This window comes from Notolepis coatsorum (genome assembly GCF_963971535.1).
Source record: "Notolepis coatsorum genome assembly, chromosome: 11".
NCBI lineage: Eukaryota > Metazoa > Chordata > Actinopteri > Aulopiformes > Paralepididae > Notolepis > Notolepis coatsorum.
The window spans coordinates 38209538-38231411 of record NC_140175.1 but is presented as its reverse complement, the minus strand read 5'-3'; the positions used below and the strand labels follow the sequence as shown (position 1 = coordinate 38231411).

The 21874-nt window shown below is 41.7% G+C and overlaps 3 protein-coding genes across 5 annotated transcripts in view; 1 reads left to right on the top strand and 2 right to left on the bottom strand.

The window, feature by feature from the left end:
* Positions 1-1542: 1542 nt before the first annotated feature.
* surf2 (surfeit 2) lies at positions 1543-12927 on the bottom strand. Its single transcript, XM_084325525.1, has 6 exons — positions 12781-12927; positions 12394-12545; positions 10351-10454; positions 6379-6573; positions 5922-6061; positions 1543-1632 (listed from the first exon to the last, which is right to left on the bottom strand). Exons 1-6 carry the CDS (start codon positions 12850-12852, stop codon positions 1555-1557), a joined length of 741 nt encoding a protein of 246 aa, XP_084181651.1. The 5' UTR covers positions 12853-12927; the 3' UTR covers positions 1543-1554.
* Positions 12928-13437: 510 nt separating this feature from the next.
* On the top strand, positions 13438-16911 carry bbln (bublin coiled coil protein). Its single transcript, XM_084325113.1, has 2 exons — positions 13438-13796; positions 14716-16911. Exons 1-2 carry the CDS (start codon positions 13715-13717, stop codon positions 14967-14969), a joined length of 336 nt encoding a protein of 111 aa, XP_084181239.1. The 5' UTR covers positions 13438-13714; the 3' UTR covers positions 14970-16911.
* Positions 16912-17023: 112 nt separating this feature from the next.
* Positions 17024-21874, bottom strand: part of ciz1a (cdkn1a interacting zinc finger protein 1a) — a 50330-nt gene continuing 45479 nt past the window's right edge. For all 3 annotated transcript variants that reach the window (XM_084325110.1, XM_084325112.1, XM_084325111.1), the window contains exon 16: positions 17024-21842. In XM_084325110.1, coding sequence (XP_084181236.1) covers positions 20940-21842 — 903 coding nt within the window. In that variant the 3' untranslated portion in view covers positions 17024-20939. The remainder of the gene's footprint in view (positions 21843-21874) is intronic.

Sequence of the window (21874 nt, the reverse complement as noted above, 5' to 3'; positions counted from 1 at the left end):
AAAGTGACCTGTGGTGTGTTTGTGTGAGAGAGTGCAGATGTGTGTGTAGAGATCAGTGTTCAATGTTCCGATGGCCTGGGGGAAGAAGCTGAGCCTGAGTCGCTCTGTTCTTGCTGCGTGTATGCGGAAGCTGACCGCAGCAGCTTGAACAGACTAGTGTTGGGGTGGTGAGGGTCCTTCATTCGGCAGGCTCTGGATTTGCACCTGCTATTGTATAAATCCTGCAGGGGTGGTAGTGCAATACCCGTAGTACACTCTGCTGAGCGCACCACTCTCTGTAGGGCCTTCCTGTCCTGGGCAGTGCTGTTTTTCCAAACCAGGCAGTGATGTTCCCAGTCAGGATGCTCTCCACAGCCCCGGAGTAGAAGGAGTGGAGTATCTTCCCCGATACTCTGTACTTCCTTAACTAGATCAGTGCCGGCCATTTAACATTGAACCCTGTTGAGTGCCAGCATCCACTTCAATGATAGCGTTAAAAACGCATAATCTATGTTTTAAATTATGGCTATGTGTCTAATCTGCCCGTCGCTTATCAATGACTTGTTTGCAGTCAACATTGTCGAAACGGATTTAAAAAAAAAAATCGGTTCATATCCTTTTTATAGCATTTCGAAAAGCTATCGTTCTCTCGAAAATTTCCGGAAAATAGAAAGATTCCCCCATAAACGGCATTTATTGGAATATTCTCGAATACACTAGACACGTTGTCATTTGTCGGCCTATTTATGAATAGTTTTCAAATAAACGCTAGATTATCGATAGTATATGTGTACTTATGCACGCTATAGAAGCGGGCTGAAAATCTATTCTCTCATTTCCTCAACATCACACACACGGCACATGCTGATATCTCAGTGAATACAGCTCTGATTATCCTAAAACTGGTAACATAGACTCCTTACCTTAGATCAGATGTTCTCCAAAAAGATTATTCCAATTCCTGATCGCCATTCCAAATATCGATCGCGTTTATTGATTGATTATTGGCTGCTGTAAATATATATTCCACGCTGCTTTCCAACTCGCGATCACTTCCCTCTTCATCAGACGGCTCGCCAGCATAATGGAGCCAGTTGGCTCCCCCCACAGGGATCCAGCAGTATAATCGAATGGCCTGCAGTTACACAAGGATAGATGATACGGGCGGTATTTTCCCATCTGAGCTCCTAGGGTCTGCTGTACCAACGGGAGACTCGGTTGATGAAATATGAATTCAGATCGCTATTAAAAAATAAAAAAAATAAAAATTTGCGTCGTCGGCACTCAACGGGGGGCATGATAAGACGACAATACACGTCGCTGGCACTCAAAGTGTTAACTTAGCTTATAGTGCTGTTCGTGGTAGAATGACATTCAAATCACAATTAGACATTCTAATTTGATGGCACCAAACGTATTTATCCACAGAGCCAAATAACTGAAGAGGTGGGGGAATGCATCTTTTAAACATAAAAACTATATGGTGATGTTTTCATTAAAAAAAAAAGAAATTGTGAATTACAAAAACACTGACCAGCAAACAAAGTATACAAACACATACAACAGAGGAATTCTTTATTTTTTTCCATTTTGAACTTTTCCTTTTATCCATCTGTTATTCTTGAATTTCTTCTGAAAACCACTGCCTTGAACCTGAAGGAGACACATTAATATTGTATTAGTACAATTATAAATCATAATATGTGCTATATATATTCCCTACAGAGGGATTATTAGACAGAATTATTAGACTTTCATTTATGTACCTGAAAACATGTAGTCGTGGTTCAATAAAATCACCTTTTCTATCATCATAATATTTATTTCTAAAACAAACTTCAACAAACCAGGTTAGACCATTTAATTCAGAGTTAAAGATGCAAGACCTTTTTGGAATGAAGACCATGTAGACTCAACCACTCAACGAGGGACTGTATTAACTCGCTGTTTACCTTGTGGTAAGAATGCCAGCGCTCTGTTCAATGGGGATAATGCCGGTGTTTGCGAGTGCTAAAACTATATTAAATATTATAGCTATGGATCTAATAAACACGTCGATTGTCAGTGAGTTTCTTCTGGTCAACATGCAAAAAACGGATAATTCTTTCATACATACATTACCGTTTCATACCGTTGTGAATATGAGTATAGTTTTAGAGTGATCCTGTCGAATCCCAATAAACTCCAGCAAACGGCGCTTCAATGCATTTCCTTAGAAATCGTGCCATTTGTCGCTTGATTTATGAATCGTTCTGAAATAAACACTAGATTATCGCTATTATATGTTTCATCATGCGCGCACGGAAGCGGGGGCTGAAAAGTCGCCCCTCCGTGCTTTGGTCGGCGCCAACAGTACGCATACACACACACAGACACTTGTGATCGTTATGAAAGAAACATCGGATTAACCCAAGATTGGTAACAGAGTCCTTACCTCACATCTGATGTACTGCAAAAAGATTAATCCAATTCCTGATCGCCATTCCAAATATTGATCGCGTTTATTGATCCAACGTTTCTCAACCAAAACACATGAATCCACGCTGCTCCAGTATCCCCCAATCCGTGTGTTATAACGTTACTCTTGCCCGAGAAGGAAAACCTGGACCGGACTTCTTAGATCGATGCACAGCCCCAGCCAGAGGGATTCCAATGATGTGCAATACCGGCCGCAAGGCGTTAGGCGGCGGTATTGGCCTTTTGCGAGCTCAGACCCATTCCCAATGATAACATCAGGCTGGATGGATGAAAAATGAATGGATATAGCAAATAAAAGAAATAACGATTAAAACCCGACTTTTCTTGTGATTGGTGCTCAAGCGATGGCGAGTTAAACCGACTTTTTTCGTGGTTGGCGCTAGTTAAAGGTGCTATAGTATGGCTGGGAGATTAATTGAGTTTCAATTTCAACTTTGATTTTGGTTTCCCACAATCAAGAAAACAAGATGGCGATAAAACTCCACCCCTCCCCCGAAGCCCAAACAGTAGTTGCAGCTCGTGTTGAGAGGTATTTTGAAACGTCTTTGGTAACTTATAGAAGATGACAGAAAGGCAGTCTTTGGTCGAGAAGAAAGGTAAAACCAATTCAGTCATCGTCATATGACGTTCTCAAATCAATCAATGAGTAATCGTGTTAGATAATCATGATTTCAATATCAATCAAAATAATTGTGATTATGATTTTTGACATAATCAAGCAGCCTATACTAGTGTTGTCAAATATCGAAATATCGATACTGAATATTTAAAACGGTTTCGATACTCATTTCCCGAAATATCGATACTTTCTGCAGTATCGATACCAGCTGGCTTGCTCGCAGTGTTCTACCGCAAGTTGTTGACAGACAGACGCACGCTGTTACAGAGCACGCTTGCCCCTCCTCCTCCGCTGCAGCCCTCCCCCTCGCAGACCTGTCTTCAGTTTGTAAACAAAAGATTTTAGCTCCGAATATGGCCAGTACAGAGCCTCCTCAACTTGTGCTTGTGGATAAAGAAAACAGCAGAAGTGCTGTTTGGAAGTACTTCGGGTTTGAAGTAAACGACGAAGGAAAAGCGAAAGCGTTGTTACAGAGCAGTGCCAACGATACAGCTATTAGCTAACGTTAGCTTATGCTAGCTAGCTGGCCACCTTTATAATTACTTCATGGAAATGGAGTAACGTTAAGTCAAGTTCATACTAACTACACCAGTACACGTATGAACTCGACATAACGTTACCCCGTTTCGGGAAAAGCTAAAGATGCCACGATGCCCATTTGCAAGCGGTGTTACAGAGCAGTGCCAACGATACAGCTATTAGCTAACGTTAGCTTATGCTAGCTAGCTGGCCACCTTTATAATTATTTCATGGAAACGGAGTAACGTTAAGTCGAGTTCATACTAACTACACTAGTACACGTATGAACTCGACATAACGTTACCCCGTTTCGTGTTTAAGTAGCAGCAATCTTGTTGAAAATGTAACGTTAATAAATGCTCCGAGTCCGAGCATAGCTCCGGAGAAATCTCTCTCTCTCTCTCTCCGTCATGAAAATTGTTGTAGTTGTTTTAACCAAATAAAAAGCAGCAGCACTATTGCATAACTGAGTCATGTTTGCTATGTATTTCTTTCTTTAGGAGAGTTTGTTTCACAGTTTTAGCATGATGTTTTATAGATGGCTAGGTTAAACAGGTTTTTGTTTTTAAGAGGAGTTTGATTTAGATTAGATAATTTAGTTATTTTTAAATGTCTGATCTAAAGATAAACAAATGGTTTTAAAAGTGTTATATTTATCTTCTCTTATAGTACCAGAGAGAAGCTGAGGAGAATCAACCAGCAACAAAAGCAAAATCTGTTAAAAAAAAAAAGAAAAAAAATATATATATATATATTTTTTTGGTATCGAAAATATCGATACTTTTCAAGGTATTGTATCGAAGTCGAAATTCCAGTATCGTGACAACACTACCCTATACCATACATAATTTGTAGACTAATCTCCCCCCTCTTTATTAAACAATACATCCACAGAGCATTTAGAAAGCTGCAGAATAAAAGTATTGCTACCCCCCCCCCCCAGGAATTATTGATTAACTTATCATTTAAAATGTTGGCGGCCCATTATGTATATGTTGCATGCATGTATCCCCTCCCTACTTCCCATTTCCCCACGTGGAATGCACCCGATTGGATAAATGTACTGCTAGTTGATGGTCCCCGTTTCTCTGCTCCTATTTTCAAAAATGTATCTGAACTTAGTTTGATGGTACAGCGTATGATGATTACAATAATTATTGTAGCCTATGTAATCCTATGTAAGCACACCATTGTTTTGGTTTGACTTGCTGGTGCTCTAGTGCGACATCTGGTGGCTGAATGTCATCTATAGCACCTTTAATGCCACATTCATGTGCATGTCTGGTAGCTTTTCTCCGACTTGTGTTCTTGGATATCTATCCTCTGCTTTTTGGTTGGAAATAAAAACAAACTGATTTGAATCTGGCTGCTTATTCTTAAAAAAATATATATATGTATATTATATACAGTTATCAAACAATGCATTTAGTAAGATTATCAGTTAAAACGCACACTGTATACACATACAGTATGAGTTATGGAGGTGAACAGCACACCTTTTTGCTAGTCGACATGTTGGAGGCATCCAACGACAAGCCATCGTTTTTTTAAGATTCTGATGTAGACTTAAAAACACACTATATGTAATATGGCTTAATTCACCACAAAATGTATCTCAATGTAAGGTTATTTTCCCAGATAGGCCTATTTATTTCCCAATATCAGATATGGATAATCTTTTTCCAAACTTATCACCACCATTCCAACAGACCGTGTCTGCGCTGTCCTTGGAGATGGATGGTCCCTCTCTGTTGTGTTCCACATAAGAGTATGCGGCTACATTGATCTGTTGTGTCCGACTGTCTATGTCTGTTTTTAATAAATTTTTAAGGAGTAGAACCCAGGTTCTTGGACAGTCTTGATATTGTGTCCGTCTCCACCAGATTTGTGTCCGTTTTGATGGACAGAAAATTTGGGTGAACTGACGGACACGTTACCATCGGCAAAGCTGCAAAAACACAATTACTTTAGGTTCTAATTTTAAAATAAACCAACGGACAGTAATACTTTCCTTCAAATTTCTATTCGTTCATTGACAGATCAATGTATCCGCAGCCTAGTTGCATACCATTTAGTTGGAGGCCGTTTTAGACAAGACACTCATTTACTTTTGCAGCACAATATTCAATGTACAGGCTTTCCATTCCTTATTATAGGGGAGCACCTAGTGGTAACAGGCGGAACACCAACCTCCATGAGCAGATGACCAATTCATTTTCATACATTTCAAAACACGAAAACTACAGCAATGGAAAAACAACCTGTGTACGTTTGTAATTCCAATAGTGTATTTTAGACTTCATCCCCCAAACAAAACCCAACAGACCTTCTTGCGCTTCTGTGGTGCTTGCTCTTCAACCTCCATCTCCTCCTCATCCGTTTTAAAGTCATCCTCCTCCTTCTCCTTCTCATCCCCTGCCATATCTTTTTCTCCTTCTGCCTCCTTTTTGACTGTGAACATAGATGCTGTGGAAAGAGAGAGAGAGACCACCAACAAGTTAACTCAAGGAAAGCCATAGAACATCTGCTGCTTGTATTCTGTCAAATGTGTGAACGTTGAGGTCATCTGCATGATTCATCAGGTTCCAGTGAATTTACATTTCAGATTCCAAATCCCTTCAACGTGTTAGTTGAATTTAAAAACGGCAAGCCCCACTATATTTCAGATATAGGAAAGAACCTTTTCACATTTTATTTAAATATGTAATTTTCTGAAGGAAATCTACTTCCTAAATTGAAAGCAGAATGTAAAGTGAGCGGACGGAACAGACACAGATACTGACATGGGTAGAGGTCACTCATGCTGTCCTCTGAGTCGCTGTGGCCCTCGTCGCTGGAGGTGGGTTCCCACGACGTGTTGCTCCCCCGCTGGGACTTGGGTCCCCTTTCACCTCCCTCCCCACCTCCTCCTCCTCTGGGCTTCTTCTGCTTGAGACTTGCTGGAACAAACGCAATCCCCTGTCGCGAACACTCCTCATCTACGGCGGGAATTGAACAGGCGAGTCATTGTGGTGAAATTACAGTGAGAAGTGTCCCACTCAGTTGGCATTCTCACTCTTAGATCACAAGAAATGTGCCAATGCAAACATGCACACAGCATACTGCGTATTGTATGAATTGTCAGGTCAGTCATTAAGAAGATAGTATAATAATGGCCATAAGAAGATAGTTACTTGTTGGTATTTGTTTGTATACAAATCTATCCTGGGGCAGCTACCAACTTACATAAGCACTTTACTCGTTCAATCAAGAGGTGGACATTAAAATCTGAGATCACTAAGTGATATCTCATAGCATTTTGTTGCCACTGTCTAACTGAATTTGGGAAACATGCGTTCATCAGCTCTGCTGCTCCATTTTCCTGGAACCTATTACAAATAGATTTTAAGTTAGATTCTCTATTCTTAATAGAATGAATAATTTTAAAGAAATAATTGCTCATGTTTTTAATTTAGTCTTTTTCACAACTTTTCAGTATTTGTATACTTTTACCATCTTGTTTTTGTTTTGTTTTAATGTTCTATATGTGAAACTATCTGTATGCTGCCTTCTTGGCCAGGGCCCACTTGAAAAAGAGATGGAAATCAATGTGATTACCCTGGTTAAATAAAGGATGAATAAAAATACAAATAAATTAAATACTGCCAAAAAACATCACAAGTTGATGAGGCACCAGAAGAGGTAGTCCTCATTGGCTCCAAGTCCACACTCACCAAGCACCCCAGTTTCACCCTCACCATATAGAACTCCTTGGTTTCCCCTTCCCCCCAGGTCAATAGTCTGGGTGTCGTCCTCGACAGCACCCTATCATTCCATTCCCACATCAATAACACCATCCGGTCCGCCTACTTCCACCTTCGCAACATCAACCGCCTCCGCCCTTCACTCACTCCCAACAGCGCCGCAATCCTGGTCCACTCCCTCATCACTTCCCGCTTGGATTATTGCAACTCCCTTCTCTTTGGTCTCCCCCACAAACTCCTCCATAAGCTCCAACTGGTCCAGAACGCTGCTGCCCGTATAATAACCAGAACCCCTGTCATCAGTCACATCACCCCCGTCCTACGCCAACTACACTGGCTTCCCATTAAACACTGCATAGACTACAAGATCCTCCTCCATACATTCAAGGCCATCCACAACCTCGCCCCTCCATACCTGTCCGACCTCCTCCACATCAACATTCCCACCCGGTCCCTCAGGTCTGCCTCCTCCATCAACCTGACCGTCCCCCCAGCCCGTCTGACCACCATGGGGTCAAGAGCCTTCAGCTGCTCTGCCCCCCGCCTCTGGAACTCCCTCCCCCCGACATCAGGAACATTGACTCCATCATCCCATTTAAAACCCACCTCAAAACCCACCTGTTTAGGCAGGCGTATGTCTGATTTTATTTTATTTTTTAATGGATTGTGATTGTAAATTAACTGTTTTTAAATTGTTGTACGGCGACCTTGAGTGCCTTGAAAGGCGCCTTATAAATAAAATGCATTATTATTATTATTATTAAGTGTACACCTCCCACAATGCATTACTCTTAAAGCTACAATATGTAAAATAATTTTGTTTAAACTTTGCTCCAAAAATGATCATAATGTGAACACACTTGAGTGGGTGCCATTGACCAGTGTAGCAGTAGTGCAGAGATATTCCATTCTAGTTTAACAATGAGAGCCTCTCCCTTCTAACCAATCAGAGAAACGTATCAATAAGAATGTACAGTAATTTCACGGTTATGTCTAAATGGTCTCACTTCGTCTGGCCAGCAACATTTTATTAGTACGTGGTTTAGTCTACATTGATGATCGATCGATAATCTTATAGCAGATTCAAGGTAACTCATCCCATTTTCCAATTGATGTTTTAAAAAAATATTTTAAAATAAAATATTGCTCAAACTACCCAAACCAGGTTGTTCTCTGCTTCACACAGTGGTTAGTGGGGCAATCTAATCAGTGCATATATAAAAACAGGAACAACTCTCCCAATGCTAGGAAGAGGAAAAGCAAAAAGATCGGTAATTTCAGTGTACAGCCTGTAGCCTAACGCCGCAGGCAGACCAGCCGCGCAGAAAGTCCCCCCTTTGTAGTCTATAGTCTATATGCGAAGTCAGTCCCCGTTTGAAGATTTTTTTTTAAGATTTCCAGTTCCAGTGTTCTATTGTCCATTTTGCATGTATAACCCGTTATTATATAATTAATTAGAATGTTAGAATTCATTTTAGAATGATGATCAGTGTGACTGTACTCCTGAAAAAGTATAGTAATATGGTTTATTTGTATTGGGAAAGATACAGACACATTAGCTGGTTGAACAACATCTATATGTGTGGTAATAATGCAGATATTGAGTGTATTTCAGTGAAAATGCGCGTGGCGCACACCTCTGATTCCAACTGAAGCGAAAACGATCGCTTCCGCCCCGCAAGTCGCAGTGAAGCGGCGGTCGCCCGCCCGTCCAACTGCCTTGAATCGCGGCTGGTCTGCCTGCGGCGTAAGGGGGGCTGACTTTTGTGGGCTCATATAATGTTGTGTGACTTTTACCCACCTAACGAACCAGAGCATTTTCTCTTGCTACCCAGTAAATCCTCCTGGATATTGTCACATTCATCTTTTTATTAAAGGTCCCGTGTCTTATAAATGGCCTTTTCCAGTGTTTAGCATTGTTTCCTAGCAATGGGGGTTTATATCAATGGGGTCTGTGTCTCCAATTCTCATTTTGACTCATCAGTCTAGTCTCGAGTTCACGAGATCCTCCCTCACTCAACTAAGCCATTCTGATTTGACTGTTTTGCTGACGTGAGTAAGGCACTGGTTGTAGTCACCGCCCACAATCAACAATTCGCTCAACAATAGAGCGAGTGGAATTACTTCCTCAAACGGGTTGACATGTGCGGGTGCCGACAGAGACAGCAGAGAACGAGCGAGCGAGAGAGGGACACAAGCTTCTCTCTGGGAAACACACGCATTTACACACACACCGCGCAGCGCAGGGATGGGGCTTCTCCACTCGCATATCACTGTCAAAATATCTTTGACTCCCACGCACGTGCCCGTATTCCAATCCGTGCAATAATATTCACAGGGGTATATATTGTCATTTGAAACAAGTTACCAATGCATTGTCCCGTGGGATTATGCCCCCCCCCGCGGTGAAATTAATTAGTATCCCCCTCAATCTTTCTATATCTCTCTCTGTCTGCCAGTCAGACTGTGGGTGACTGTCACTCAAATCGCTTATAGGCGGAGCCCAACCCAAAACAGCTTGAAATCTTGAAGTGGAAAAATGCTGCTTTAGAGTACTTGATTAAAAATACAAAACAATGAATTTTTTTGAAAAATAACTTTACAGATGTGTTCCATAGACTCACAGGAATTGTGTAAAGTTGCCCAAATAGCAATGCATGTCCCCTTTAATTTGTTTTATTAATTCTCTGTGGAGCTGTATATACACAATTTCTTTGTTTTGTTTAGTGAGTATTATCACAAGTAAGCTACTAACTGAAATATCCTGGGACATAAGAATAATATGTTATTTAAATTATGAAATTCAGTGTTAGGACGCTACTTTGATCTGAACGTTTTCATTCTTTAGTGCCCATGTCTTCAATAGATACTGTATATCACTTGTTTGTCATTGCTAGGTGCAAGCGCAGCAAAGGGACAATAACGGTATTGATAAATCACAGCTAATTCAGGATTGTGTTATATATGGTAAAGGGACGTGCATGTAAGAGAAAAAAAAGTGAATATACTGACATTTCCCCAGAGCTTTTCTGAAGCGTTTCCCATTGACGTGCCTCAGCACGTGGTGCGGCAGCCGGTTGAGGTGTCTGAGAGTCAGCTTGCAGAACAGTTGGTTGCTGTGTAACAGACAAGAAAGTCAGGAAACATTTCAGATTCAGTTTTATTTAACGAGTACAATGGAATTTTCACTATCCGTTTGCTCCACAGCATAAAGGAATACAAAAGCAGGTATTTATATACAACAAACAATCAATTTGAATTTGCAGTTGCTATGTTCATCCGACACTTAGCTATTTAGCAATAGCAGATTGTTATTTTTAATAGCAGATCATTATTGTTGCGTTGCATATAATTACAGATATTTTACAGAAATCTTTACAGAAAATAGACAGCGAGTTTAAAATGGACAAACAGATTAACTCTGTGGTTAGGTCCAGCTTCTTCCAGCTGAAGCAACTCTCCAAAGTCAAGCCTCTTCTCTCTTTTAAGGTCTTTGAGAGTTATGCATGCCTTTGTGACAACATGGCTGGATTATTGTAACACGTTTTACGTTGGCATTGGCCAGGCCTTGCTGTTACGTCTTCAGTTGGTCCAAAACGCTGCTGCTCGGCTGTTGACAGGGACACGCAAATGGGAGCTCCTGTCCTCGCCTCCCTTCAGTGGCTGCCTGTGCAGTCTAGGATACATTTTAAGATCCTGTTGTTTGCTTATAGAGCAATGAATGGTCTGGCCCCAACCTACCTCACGAGATCCTGCACCCCATTACGGTCTCTGAGGTCTGCTGACCAGTCCCTCCTTGTTGTCCCCAAATCCAGGCTAAAGAACAGGGGGGACCTTGCGTTTACAGTTATAGCCATCAAACTCTGGAATGAGTTGCCTCCCAGTCCCAACATTAGGCTGGCCCCAACGCTCCCAATGTTTAAATCCCAAAAACACATCTGTTTAAAAAAGTTGTCTGCTGCCATAATCTGTTTGTAGTTCTGTGTGTGCATTGTATTGTGATTCGTCTATGTGTTTTTTTATTGTATTGATTGATTGTGAAGTACTTTGGTCAACTTTGTGGTATATAAATAAAGTTGCATTGGATGGATTGGACAGATAAGACATAAGACTACCAATTATTTTCACAAAATGCAATGCAAGGAAAACGGCAGATAGATAAGACTACTGCTTGACCTTACTCCTAGAACCCACCTCTGCCCACTTTGACAACCTAGGATGGCTTAGAGTAGACGACAGCAACTTGCAATGGGCCTGGTCCACAAGATACACTACACGACCAAGGTAGGTACCCATGTACATGCCGAAATACTTCCCAAAGGTCAGTGAATACCACGACCACAACACCAGAGGGAGTTCCACAAATCATGTTCAACCCAGATTCGGCTCAAACAAAGGACTAAACACGTTTCGCAATTATGCCACATCAATGTGGAACGCCCTACCCAAAGCTGTAAAGGAATGTGAATCACTACCCACTTTCAAAACCACTCTCAAAGAACACCTACGGGAGACTGCAATTCGAAACTGGCCCCTGTAAATGTCCTAACCCAACCCCCTCCAATGTACAGTAAATTACCAAGTATGGTTGTCAATATTCCAATGTACAGTTTTGCTTGTACAGTTGTACAGTGTCCCCCACCCACCCGTCCCCTCCTACCCGTTCCCCCCCACCCACCTCCAATGTACAGTCCCCGCCCCGCCCACCACCCAACCCCCCCTCCCACCTACCCAACCTCCTCCAATGTACAGTTTCTACGTCAAATGTATATACTCTCTTTTCTACTCTTTTTGTATCACAAACAGTACTGTATTTGCAAATCTGGTATGTCATAATAAATGTCTATCTATGTAACAGTACTGTCTATCTGTATGTCGTGTATGTCATATATGTTATGATGAATTGAAAATGGGGGACCCTGAGCTGAGCTGTACTGTACCCATTCTGCAATCTGTTAATAAAGTTTTCAATCAATCAAGATAAGTGTTGCTTCCTCCCGATAATGGCATTTGATGCAAAGACAGTGTCAGATAGATTTAAAGTAGTCCTCTTACGGTTGTTTTGAGCTTGGCACAACATGTGGTTCATATTGTTTGTAGTTGAACTCGGCAGTGCTGCTCAGTGTCTGGTATTTCTTCCCTTTGGTAAAGTTCTGGAGCTCTGTCAGACTGCAGGGAAACTCGTGGCCGTTTAATGTGCATTTGATCTGGAGGGGACAACACGGGTGAGACGTGTAGATGTTTAACGTAGCGGTGTTAAGAGTCTAGCTTAAGTTTGCTTGGCAATCTAGCTCATCATTCACCAGATAAGACAATCATGATGTGATACATACATTAACCTGCATGCAATGATCGTAGTGGTGAGCTAACTTGGCTAACGTTGCCTGGACTTAGCTTTCGGTATAATGTATAGTGCTTAAAACAACGTGTGTGTTCACTTACCTTCTTGTCTGCCAGTTGAAGAAACGGGTGATTTAGAAGGAAGACTTTAATGTCTGCTGGTAGGTCCGCCATGGCCGAGAAATAGTTAATTTACAGACACACACTATTTAGATTATTCTGTCATGAAAGGTCTACATGTGGGCTCATAGCGCAGGCGCACTGGTATAGCTCAATGCCATTTCCTGATACTTGATACTTTGGCGCCATCTACTGGTTAACGAAAATAAAACACCGTGGTCAACAACAGTATTGTTTATTCCTATTCTGCAAAAATCATGATATCTGGGGATTAACTCATCAACAGCTAGTCTGATTAAATCAATTGCAACAAAGTGAATAGAGGAATGGGCAGGCGTTGCCGCTTTTGAATAAAATACTACAAACTGAAACATAATCGTAAACCTATGATGGCTGAATCGTAGGTTTTAAAATGGACTAGTAGTAGACCACAATATTAAAAAAATATTTAGTCATGCGTATTAGTAATGAAAATAATAATGAAGAAGACGAAGTATGTAGAACAAATGGAATGCCCCGAGTGTGCATCATTGATCTATAATAAGTGGTGCCTGATTCATCAATAGATTTAGCTAATTGTGTTTGGGCACAAGTTAGGGCAGCCTTGGGTCCTGAGTCAGCTGACAGGCATCAGCTGACAGGTCGAGGAGGTTGGTTGGTGGCTAGCTGCATAGATATATATATATATATCTATGGCTAGCTGACTCAATTCGTTTAAAAACTAAATAACCATTCGTATTTTTCTTTATTATTACTTGGTTTATAATTATATTTTATGTGCTAGTGTGTGAGGAGGCTAGCTCGCGTTTGCATAGCAAGTAAACTTGCAGTGGTTTGTTTCTGGTGGCTACTAGCTGATATTATTATTACTAAGATAATCAGGATACAGACCTCAACTAAACGACAAGGCTAAACAATGTCTGGACCAAATGGAGATCCCGACATCTCTATTGACGACGGTATCGAAATTGATGATGAAGATGAATTCAGCGAAGGAGGTAAGAAACTAGTGTAACCTTTTCTCCTTTGGTAACAGTTTATCGTATCACTTGCTGTCTATGTGCCATCCCTTTCTCTGATGTGCCATTTGAACAGAGTTTTCTAGTTAATGTGTGTAATAGATGCTAGGAGCATGTAATCCCAGCATTGGTATATTTCAATAGGAGAGAGAGAGACAACAAACGCAAACAAAATATTCCTGCACTATCTGTACTGATCTCTGTTTGATTGTTCTGTTTGTTTTAGCACTGGCTTTGGCAATGTATTTCCATAATGTAATGGAGAGAGAGAGAGAATTGGGGAACTTCACTCAAATTCACTTCACTTAATCATTAATTTACAGTTAAAATATTCAGAACTGCGAACACTTATAGAATAATGCTAATTTGAGTATGACATCACAAGTTTAATTCTTACTTTTCTGGTTTTGGAAAGAGAGAAGCTTATGTCCAGTGTTGGAGATATCTGCTGTAGAGATTATGCCATCACTCATACAATGGAGATGAATAGCACCTAATAATGAATGGGGTGTACTTTGGTACACAATTTCTTACATGAAAGTGAAACTGCTCACAAGTTCACAACAAGGTGTATTATCCTGAGTAACCAGGTCATGATTTCTTGAAAGTGACATCGCTTTTGAGTTTCACAATTTCTTTTTGGAGCTTTGAGCTCCACAAGCCGAGTGCCATTCAGCTCCATTGTACTGGAGTGACGTCAGATGTCGCTACGTCCAGATATTTCCAAAACTAAACAAATCACACCAGATCAATCTGGATGGATAGACATTTTGGGTGAACTGCCCCTTTTTTAAAGCAATGAGTACCAAGACAACTTCTTTGGCACAGTTGCAAATCAGAGCAAGTCTATCATCACTGCCTTTCAGCGAGTCTCTCTTAATTCCCTCCTCCTCCATAGAGTACGTTGCCATCAACTCCATGCTGGACCAGATCAACTCTTGCCTGGACGACATGGAGGAGCGGAACGACTCACTGAACGGCAAACTCTACGAACTGTTGGAGTCCAACCGGCAGGCCAGGCAGGAGTTCAGAACTCAGCTGAACGCTGGTTCCACTACCCCCCCCATGGAGGAGCAGGCTCCCATGGACAAGGACTCCTCTCCACCTACTGAAGGAGAGCCAGAGGAGGGGGACACAGGAGAACCAGCGTGAACAAAGCAGGGGGCGCGTCAGTGTTACGGATAGATGCATTACATAGTCGATACAACTCAACCCATCCAAGCGGATGGACTTATGGACAGGACACTCCCACTTAGTCCCATCACAATGTTCTGTAAACTAGCACTTCTTCTGAAAAAGCCCCTGGATGTACTGCACTCTGCGCCTCTACTGCACTGGTTGTATTGTAGAGAATGTAATTTCCTTATAGATTGTCCTCCGTGACATTCCTCTAATTTGTATGAGTGTTCCCGCTCCTCGAGGAGGTGGTCACGTACGGTGTGACTGACACCTCCTCAACAGAGGCGTGTGGGGTTTGTTCCTATCCGATAACACCTGGCACCCGTAGTGTTTGCCGTAAAGTACATCTGGGTTTATTCTACTCCTACTGTCAGCTATTGAAATCTGTGGTTTCTGCTGTACACAATATGATGAGCCAGAAGTGGACTCCCTCCGTAATATACCAGGTTCATTCTGTGGGCAGAAGTGAGGGGCTGCTTTATCTTACCGGTTGGTGCATCGTCTACGGTCATTAGTCGCCTGGCTACAGCCCCACCAACCTCTCATTTTCACTCTTCACTTGTTACTATGGCTGAACAATTAATCAAAATTGTGTCAATCGCAATAGGGTCTGGTGCAATATCCAAATCACAGGAGGTGTTGTGGTGGTGCAGACAGTGGTGGAAAATAATGAAGTATTTACATTTTCTATTAAGTCTATTTTTCTCCTCCTGTATTTCAAAATAAAGATTGTAGTTTTTGCTCCACTACATTTATCTGAACCCATTAGTTACTTTGAAAACATAAATACAATTTTCATGACATGGCATAAGGTAGTGAAGATTAAAGGGGCACTCGTTGATTTATTTTGCACATAATATCATACACTAAACAGTTTTGCACTCATTAATTTAGTTTGACAGTTATTGAGAGTAAATGAGTTTGAACGTGGCCACCAGTGATGTCATCTGGGACATTGAATCCTTGTTGTTAATTACAGCTCAGTGAAATGATAAGGTTGCAGTCCCTATAAGACGAGGAGCTGTAATTAACACAAGGATGCAATGTCCCCGATGACATCACTGCTGGCCACATTCAAAATCATTTACTCTTAATAACTGTCAAACTAAATTAATGAGTGCAAAGTGAGATGACCAAACCAATCAATAACTATGCTCGGACGACAGACTGCCATCTTACACAGCCTAGCTGTATGAGAGGGAGGGAGAATAGAAAAGTGATTAATAGCTGGGCTGGATCCAGGCAAGGTCATTAAATGGGCTGCAAGTGGTATTTTGTTAAAATGATAGCTCTACACTCTTGACAGCCATCACTGATATACAGTAGATTATTTGGTCAGTAACATGGGTCTCTCAGTCCCTCCACTCTGCAGTAAACACAAAATAAATTTTCTGGTATCCGGTTCCCTTTATCCAATCAGGAAATAACTCCACACTGCAAACATTTTCTGACAAAAATAAGAAATAAAAACTAGTTTTAAGCAAATTTGACTTGGTAAGATCATAAGTAAAACATATCTAGGGTTCTCTCCCCTGATTGGATGAAGTGGGAAGGGATACCAGAACATTTATTTTCCGTTCACTGTAGAGCAGAGGGACTGAGAGACCCATGTTACTATCCAAACACTATCAGTGGTGGCTGTCAGAATGTAGAGCTATTTAACACTTATATACCACTTAAAGCACCTTAAAAGCAATGGAATGGTAGGATAAATAATTCCTTTAGGGTGGAGAGTCAATCATTGTTGTCTGCCTTTGTTGGTCCACATGGTGGTTAAAACCACCAAGTAGCCTAATTATGCAATATTCCACATGTCCCGATTCTATTTAGATTGATGTATTATGTATATCGTTTGATGTGTAATAGTTTAACTGTAAATTATGCTTGTGTTGTCTTGTGCATTTTATGTTTCAGGTTTTCTTGACTGTCAGTTTCTTGAAGATATATTAAGTGTGCGTGTGTAGAGTGTAGCCCCCATAGAGCTAAATACAATCCAAAGAACCACACGTGAAAAGACACTGCAACGATTGAAGTTGTGGCAATTGTCAAATATTTTAATATAAATTAAAATGACCCCAATACAGAACACAAACATTCAAAAATACATGAGACCTCCAGCGGCTAGAAAACGTCATTTTGTTCATTTCGGTTTTGTCGAGTGCTGAATAAAAATACAGTAAGAAACATACAGATTTGTTGGAAACTTTCCTTTCAGATGCGTTTCTATCACGTTCCATTCCGTCTTGGAGCCAGATGGAAGGAGGACAACCTGGCCGTCGCTACATACAGAGGGGCTCTTCACTGTTAACTCCCCCTGTACAAGTGAATCAGGTTACAACAGGCCCAACATGGAACTTCAAAGAAAAACCAATGAGACACTAGTCACACGTCACTGTGACTAATCGGGAAGGCTACATAAGTTGACTCAGTCGGTTGTATTTATATATATATATATGTGTAAAAAAGAAAAAACTGAAATGTCTACTAAAAAGCCTGCATGTCATTAAGTGAAAAAGTCTTGTTGTGGGTTATGACTGTTGACGGCGAATTAATGAAAGCCAGGGTTATAAATATATAACTACAGTAAAATCTATAACCAGGCTATGGGTTGTTACCATTAGTGGGTGCTCCTCACCAGGATCAGAAACGAGTGCTACACTAAAAAGACGAGACGTATCTAGTTGATGTTACCATTACCAATAATGTGATTTGATTTTGACATCTTTGCAGTGCAGTTCCATGTTGAAACCCTTCCACTTGATGACTGTATATCCACTGGTTCGGTTTATATAGGAGCAGATAGCCGGCCAATAACTATAAATGTGAAATGGGAGGAAAATCCAAACAAAACTATTAACGCCTGAAACAATGTTTTGTGCTGTGATGCATGTGAGAGCAATATCCCATTGCTTTCCATCCAAGGAAATGTGACGATTTCTTTTTTAAATGTATATTAGAAAGGAGTGACTTCATTCAAGTGTAGATGACTTTGAAAACTGTCCCAAATGCCTGCGACTGCGAGGGGTTAATTGTGACGGTGAAAACCATGAACATGTGAAGCACCAACTACGGCAAAAGCTTTTCTCTAACTGAACCACATCTGCTGTGTCGGGTTTTGTGGTCTTGTTTTGATGATGACTTGCATTGATAATGTGATCTTTAACTACATCTCAGAACAAAACACATCTCTACAGAGAGGTTCTAGGGGAATGCAGGCCAACCATTTCTCTTAATTTCAGCAATTTTGTCTTGCTTCTTGGGTGAATCTCGTTGAAACCAAGGTTATAGTTCACTAAAACAATATTGTGTACTTACAAAACGTAACAGGAATAAAATCAAAATATACGGAACATGCCTTTAGTTTTAGTCTGTCAATTTGGTCAAATTTGTCATCAGAGCAAGCTAGAGGAGGTATTGGTGCATAATGTTAATTGAGACTGTGACTTGTCTGCATGACTGAGTCAATTGCCTTCACAAAGTGATGGGTTTGTATTGCACAATACCTATTCTGAACTTCTTAAATCTTGGCCCCCCCCATAATATAATTAAAGAAAAGCTAAAACTAAAGCCCCTCTCACACAGACACTGGACTCCTGAACTTAACTGCACATCAATTGGAGGGGTGAACGCAAATGTTAAAAATTATTCAGCGTTTACCCGTCGAGCACCAAAATCCTATTCCTAACCCCACGTAATGACCAACTGAGCCCATGTGAGAATACAGCAGAATTCACAGTGAGCTTGTTGATTAACATAACCATGTTGCATACAGCTGCCTTTTAACCATGTTGCGTACAGCTAACCCTACAGCTGCCTTTTCCCGCCGATAGTTAAATTAAATGAAAACATATGGGTTGTGGATCACATTTTTACCAGTTATCTTCATTCTATCCAATTTCATTCCTGACCAAGGAAGGCATTTTTGCCTCAATAATTGAGCGAGTTTGCGAGGTGCGCCTAATAAAAAAAAACGGACAGTGTGGAGGCGTGCCCCTCAGAGACTGCAGCAAAGTCGTACATTTATATTAAATGTGTGCTTCTCAGTGTGAAATTATTATTAAATGGTCATAATTTGTTAAATATGTTAGCTTTAGCTGAATAACGCTTTGAAACAGATTCTTTAAATATCAAGTCAAGATGATATCCTGGCCAGTTTGCTCTGCTGTCTGACTGCTGTCTGTCGGATGAGAGATATGAAACGCTGTTTGCTCATCATCCAAAAACATTAACATAAATTAACAGTTTGAGTAATACAAAAGTTTGTAAACTATTTATACAGTTCCATGGGATAAAAAAAAGTTTTTGGCACTGTACGGAACACCGTTGATTTAATTTCAAAACTATTTTAACTCGAAGAAAGTTGAGGTTGCCCTCATTTGCAACGATGTCGAGTTACATGCCAGTTAAATGAATGTTTAAAATTATGATCTTCCGTACACAGGCAGGCTACTTTTTCCTTTCTACCTCATGCCCTCACTCTACCTAGGTGCCACCCACTCCTAAACCAAGCAGAGTAAATTAATATGCGAGAACACGTCCGTCATGGAGAATTGCCTGCTGTGTGCTACATGTGTGAAAGGGCAACCCGATTCTCTGCACATTGTTCCTGTGTGAAAGGGGCTTAATACTGAAACTAATAAAAACTAAAACTAAACATTTTTAAACAATACAAACTAAAACGAGCAAACCCACTCTGGAAACTAAGCTGAATTGAAAATAAAAACAAATGAAAAATACAAAACTATAATGACCCTGATTGAAACACATATCTAATGTCATCTAAAGAAAAGTGAGAGTTCCATAATCGCAAGTCCTCAGAAGCTGAGAATCCCAATTCCTAACGGAAGCTACAGTCTCTAAGACTTCCTACGAACAGCGTTAGCTTTCCTAACATTGCAGAAATAATACTCTACTACCTGATGAAACGATATTTCCAGTCTAAATATGAGAAATATGTGAGGCATTCTGAACAGTGCTCCGACGTCCCGTGACAAGTCCACTGGTGTAAAGAGCCACTTCACTAACGCCAACAGTGGCTGACGACTCATCAGTGGCTTCGCAAAACGTGTCCAGGAGCTTCAGATTCTAATACAAACATACGTTCAAAGAGTAATGCCAATGGCCTTGAGAGTTTAGGCGTTCGTCAACTCAGCTGGTATTAAGAATATTCTCAGTAGTAACATTACACGGATGAGGGGAACGCAGCAGCCACGCTGAACCTTCTCAAAGCAAAAAGAAAGGAAAAAAACACAGTACCGGCCGTGACCAATCAAAATCCAATACACTTTTTTTTCTTTTGTAAGTTAGCGATGTTGTGTAAAAATAGCATAAACAGTAACAATGTCACGGACAATTAACACTTCGGATAAAGCTAGGATCAGATTCAAGATTCAGCAACTGCTCGACACTCAAAAGTACTCTTTTACTTTTTCCAATCACCTTTTTTCCCTTCTTCCTCAGGGAGGGTCTTCCTGAACACACGTCATTTCGGTTTTGCCAGAACTGCTACATTCTACATCTCACTAGAAGCTTGCGTTGCTTGGTTAGCGACGCGGGGAAATCAACGCCTTGGTTATTCCATCATTCCCTAAAAAATGGGCCTTTCTACACTGTGGTTACATTGTGGTTAGCATCGTCGACCTAGCTAGCTAGTGAGCAAGCTGGACCTTCATTTCCACATAATTTTCTTAACACCATCAGAGAGCAACACACATCACTACCACTCACTGCTTTAACAGTTGTGATCCATACTGAATGCCCAGCAGAACTTTATTTAAGAGTATTTGTGGTTTTTTTTTCTTTCTTTTTTTTAGATTAAAACATGGAGTTTGCAGAGTTGTTCAGCTGTTGGTCTTGAGGTTCTGTGACGAAGGGCATGGTAACACCCGGCTCCTACTGGCTTTCCTCTCCTCCTTCCCATATTTTTCCTTTCCTCCCTTCCTCTCAGCGTCTCCGCGCACCCCTTCCCCCCCTCTTTCTGGAAGCCGGTTTGGGCTTCTCCTTCACTACAGTGGGGGCTTCCTCCTCTTCCTCCTCTTCCTCACCCGCCTCACTGGCAACCTGTGCCTGGCTGGAGTCCGGCTGTCCCTCCTGGCTGGAGGACACCTCCGCTGGGCTCTCTTCAACTCCAGAGGACGTCTCTTCCTCCTCTTGGGCGTCGGGGCCGAGGTCTGGGTCTGTGCAGCTGGTGGCGGCAACAGTGTCTGCGGTAGCAGTGTCGGATGCAGTGGCGTCGGACGCAGCCATGTTGTCGGTGGTACCAGTTTCGGACGCAGCTATGTTGTCTGCGGTACAAGTGTCGGACGCAGTCATGTCGGACGCAGCCGTGTCAGACGCAGCCACGTTGTCGGCAGTAGCAGTGTTGTCGGCAGTAGCAGTGTTATCTGCGGTAGTGGTGTCGGACACGGCAGTGTCGGCCGCAGCAATGTTGGACACAGCAATGTCGGCCACGGCAATGTCAGCCACAGCAGTGTCGGACGTGGCAATGTCAGCCACAGCAGTGTCGGACGTGGCAATGTCGGCCACAGCAGTGTCCACGGTGGCAGTGTCCACGGCATCCGTGAAGTCCCTCGGGGATGGTGGGTCGTCCTCTTGCGGGGCGCCCGGGGACTGCCTCATGCGGGTGATGGCGACGGTGGGCTGCATGCATTGGGCTGCATGGGTCACTAAAGCCAGGTCACCAGAGAGGCTGTTGGAACCGGAGTCAGTGTGGTCACTACTTACATCCAAACAGTCCATGGGGGTCTCCGTTACATGCTCGAGGTGATCCTCAGAGGTTCCGGTAATGAGCGGTTCTCCGCTAGATTCTGTAGCTGTGTCCTTTTGGTTGTGCAAGGCCCTGTATTCCTGTAAGAGACGCAGAACAAACACAATTTAGC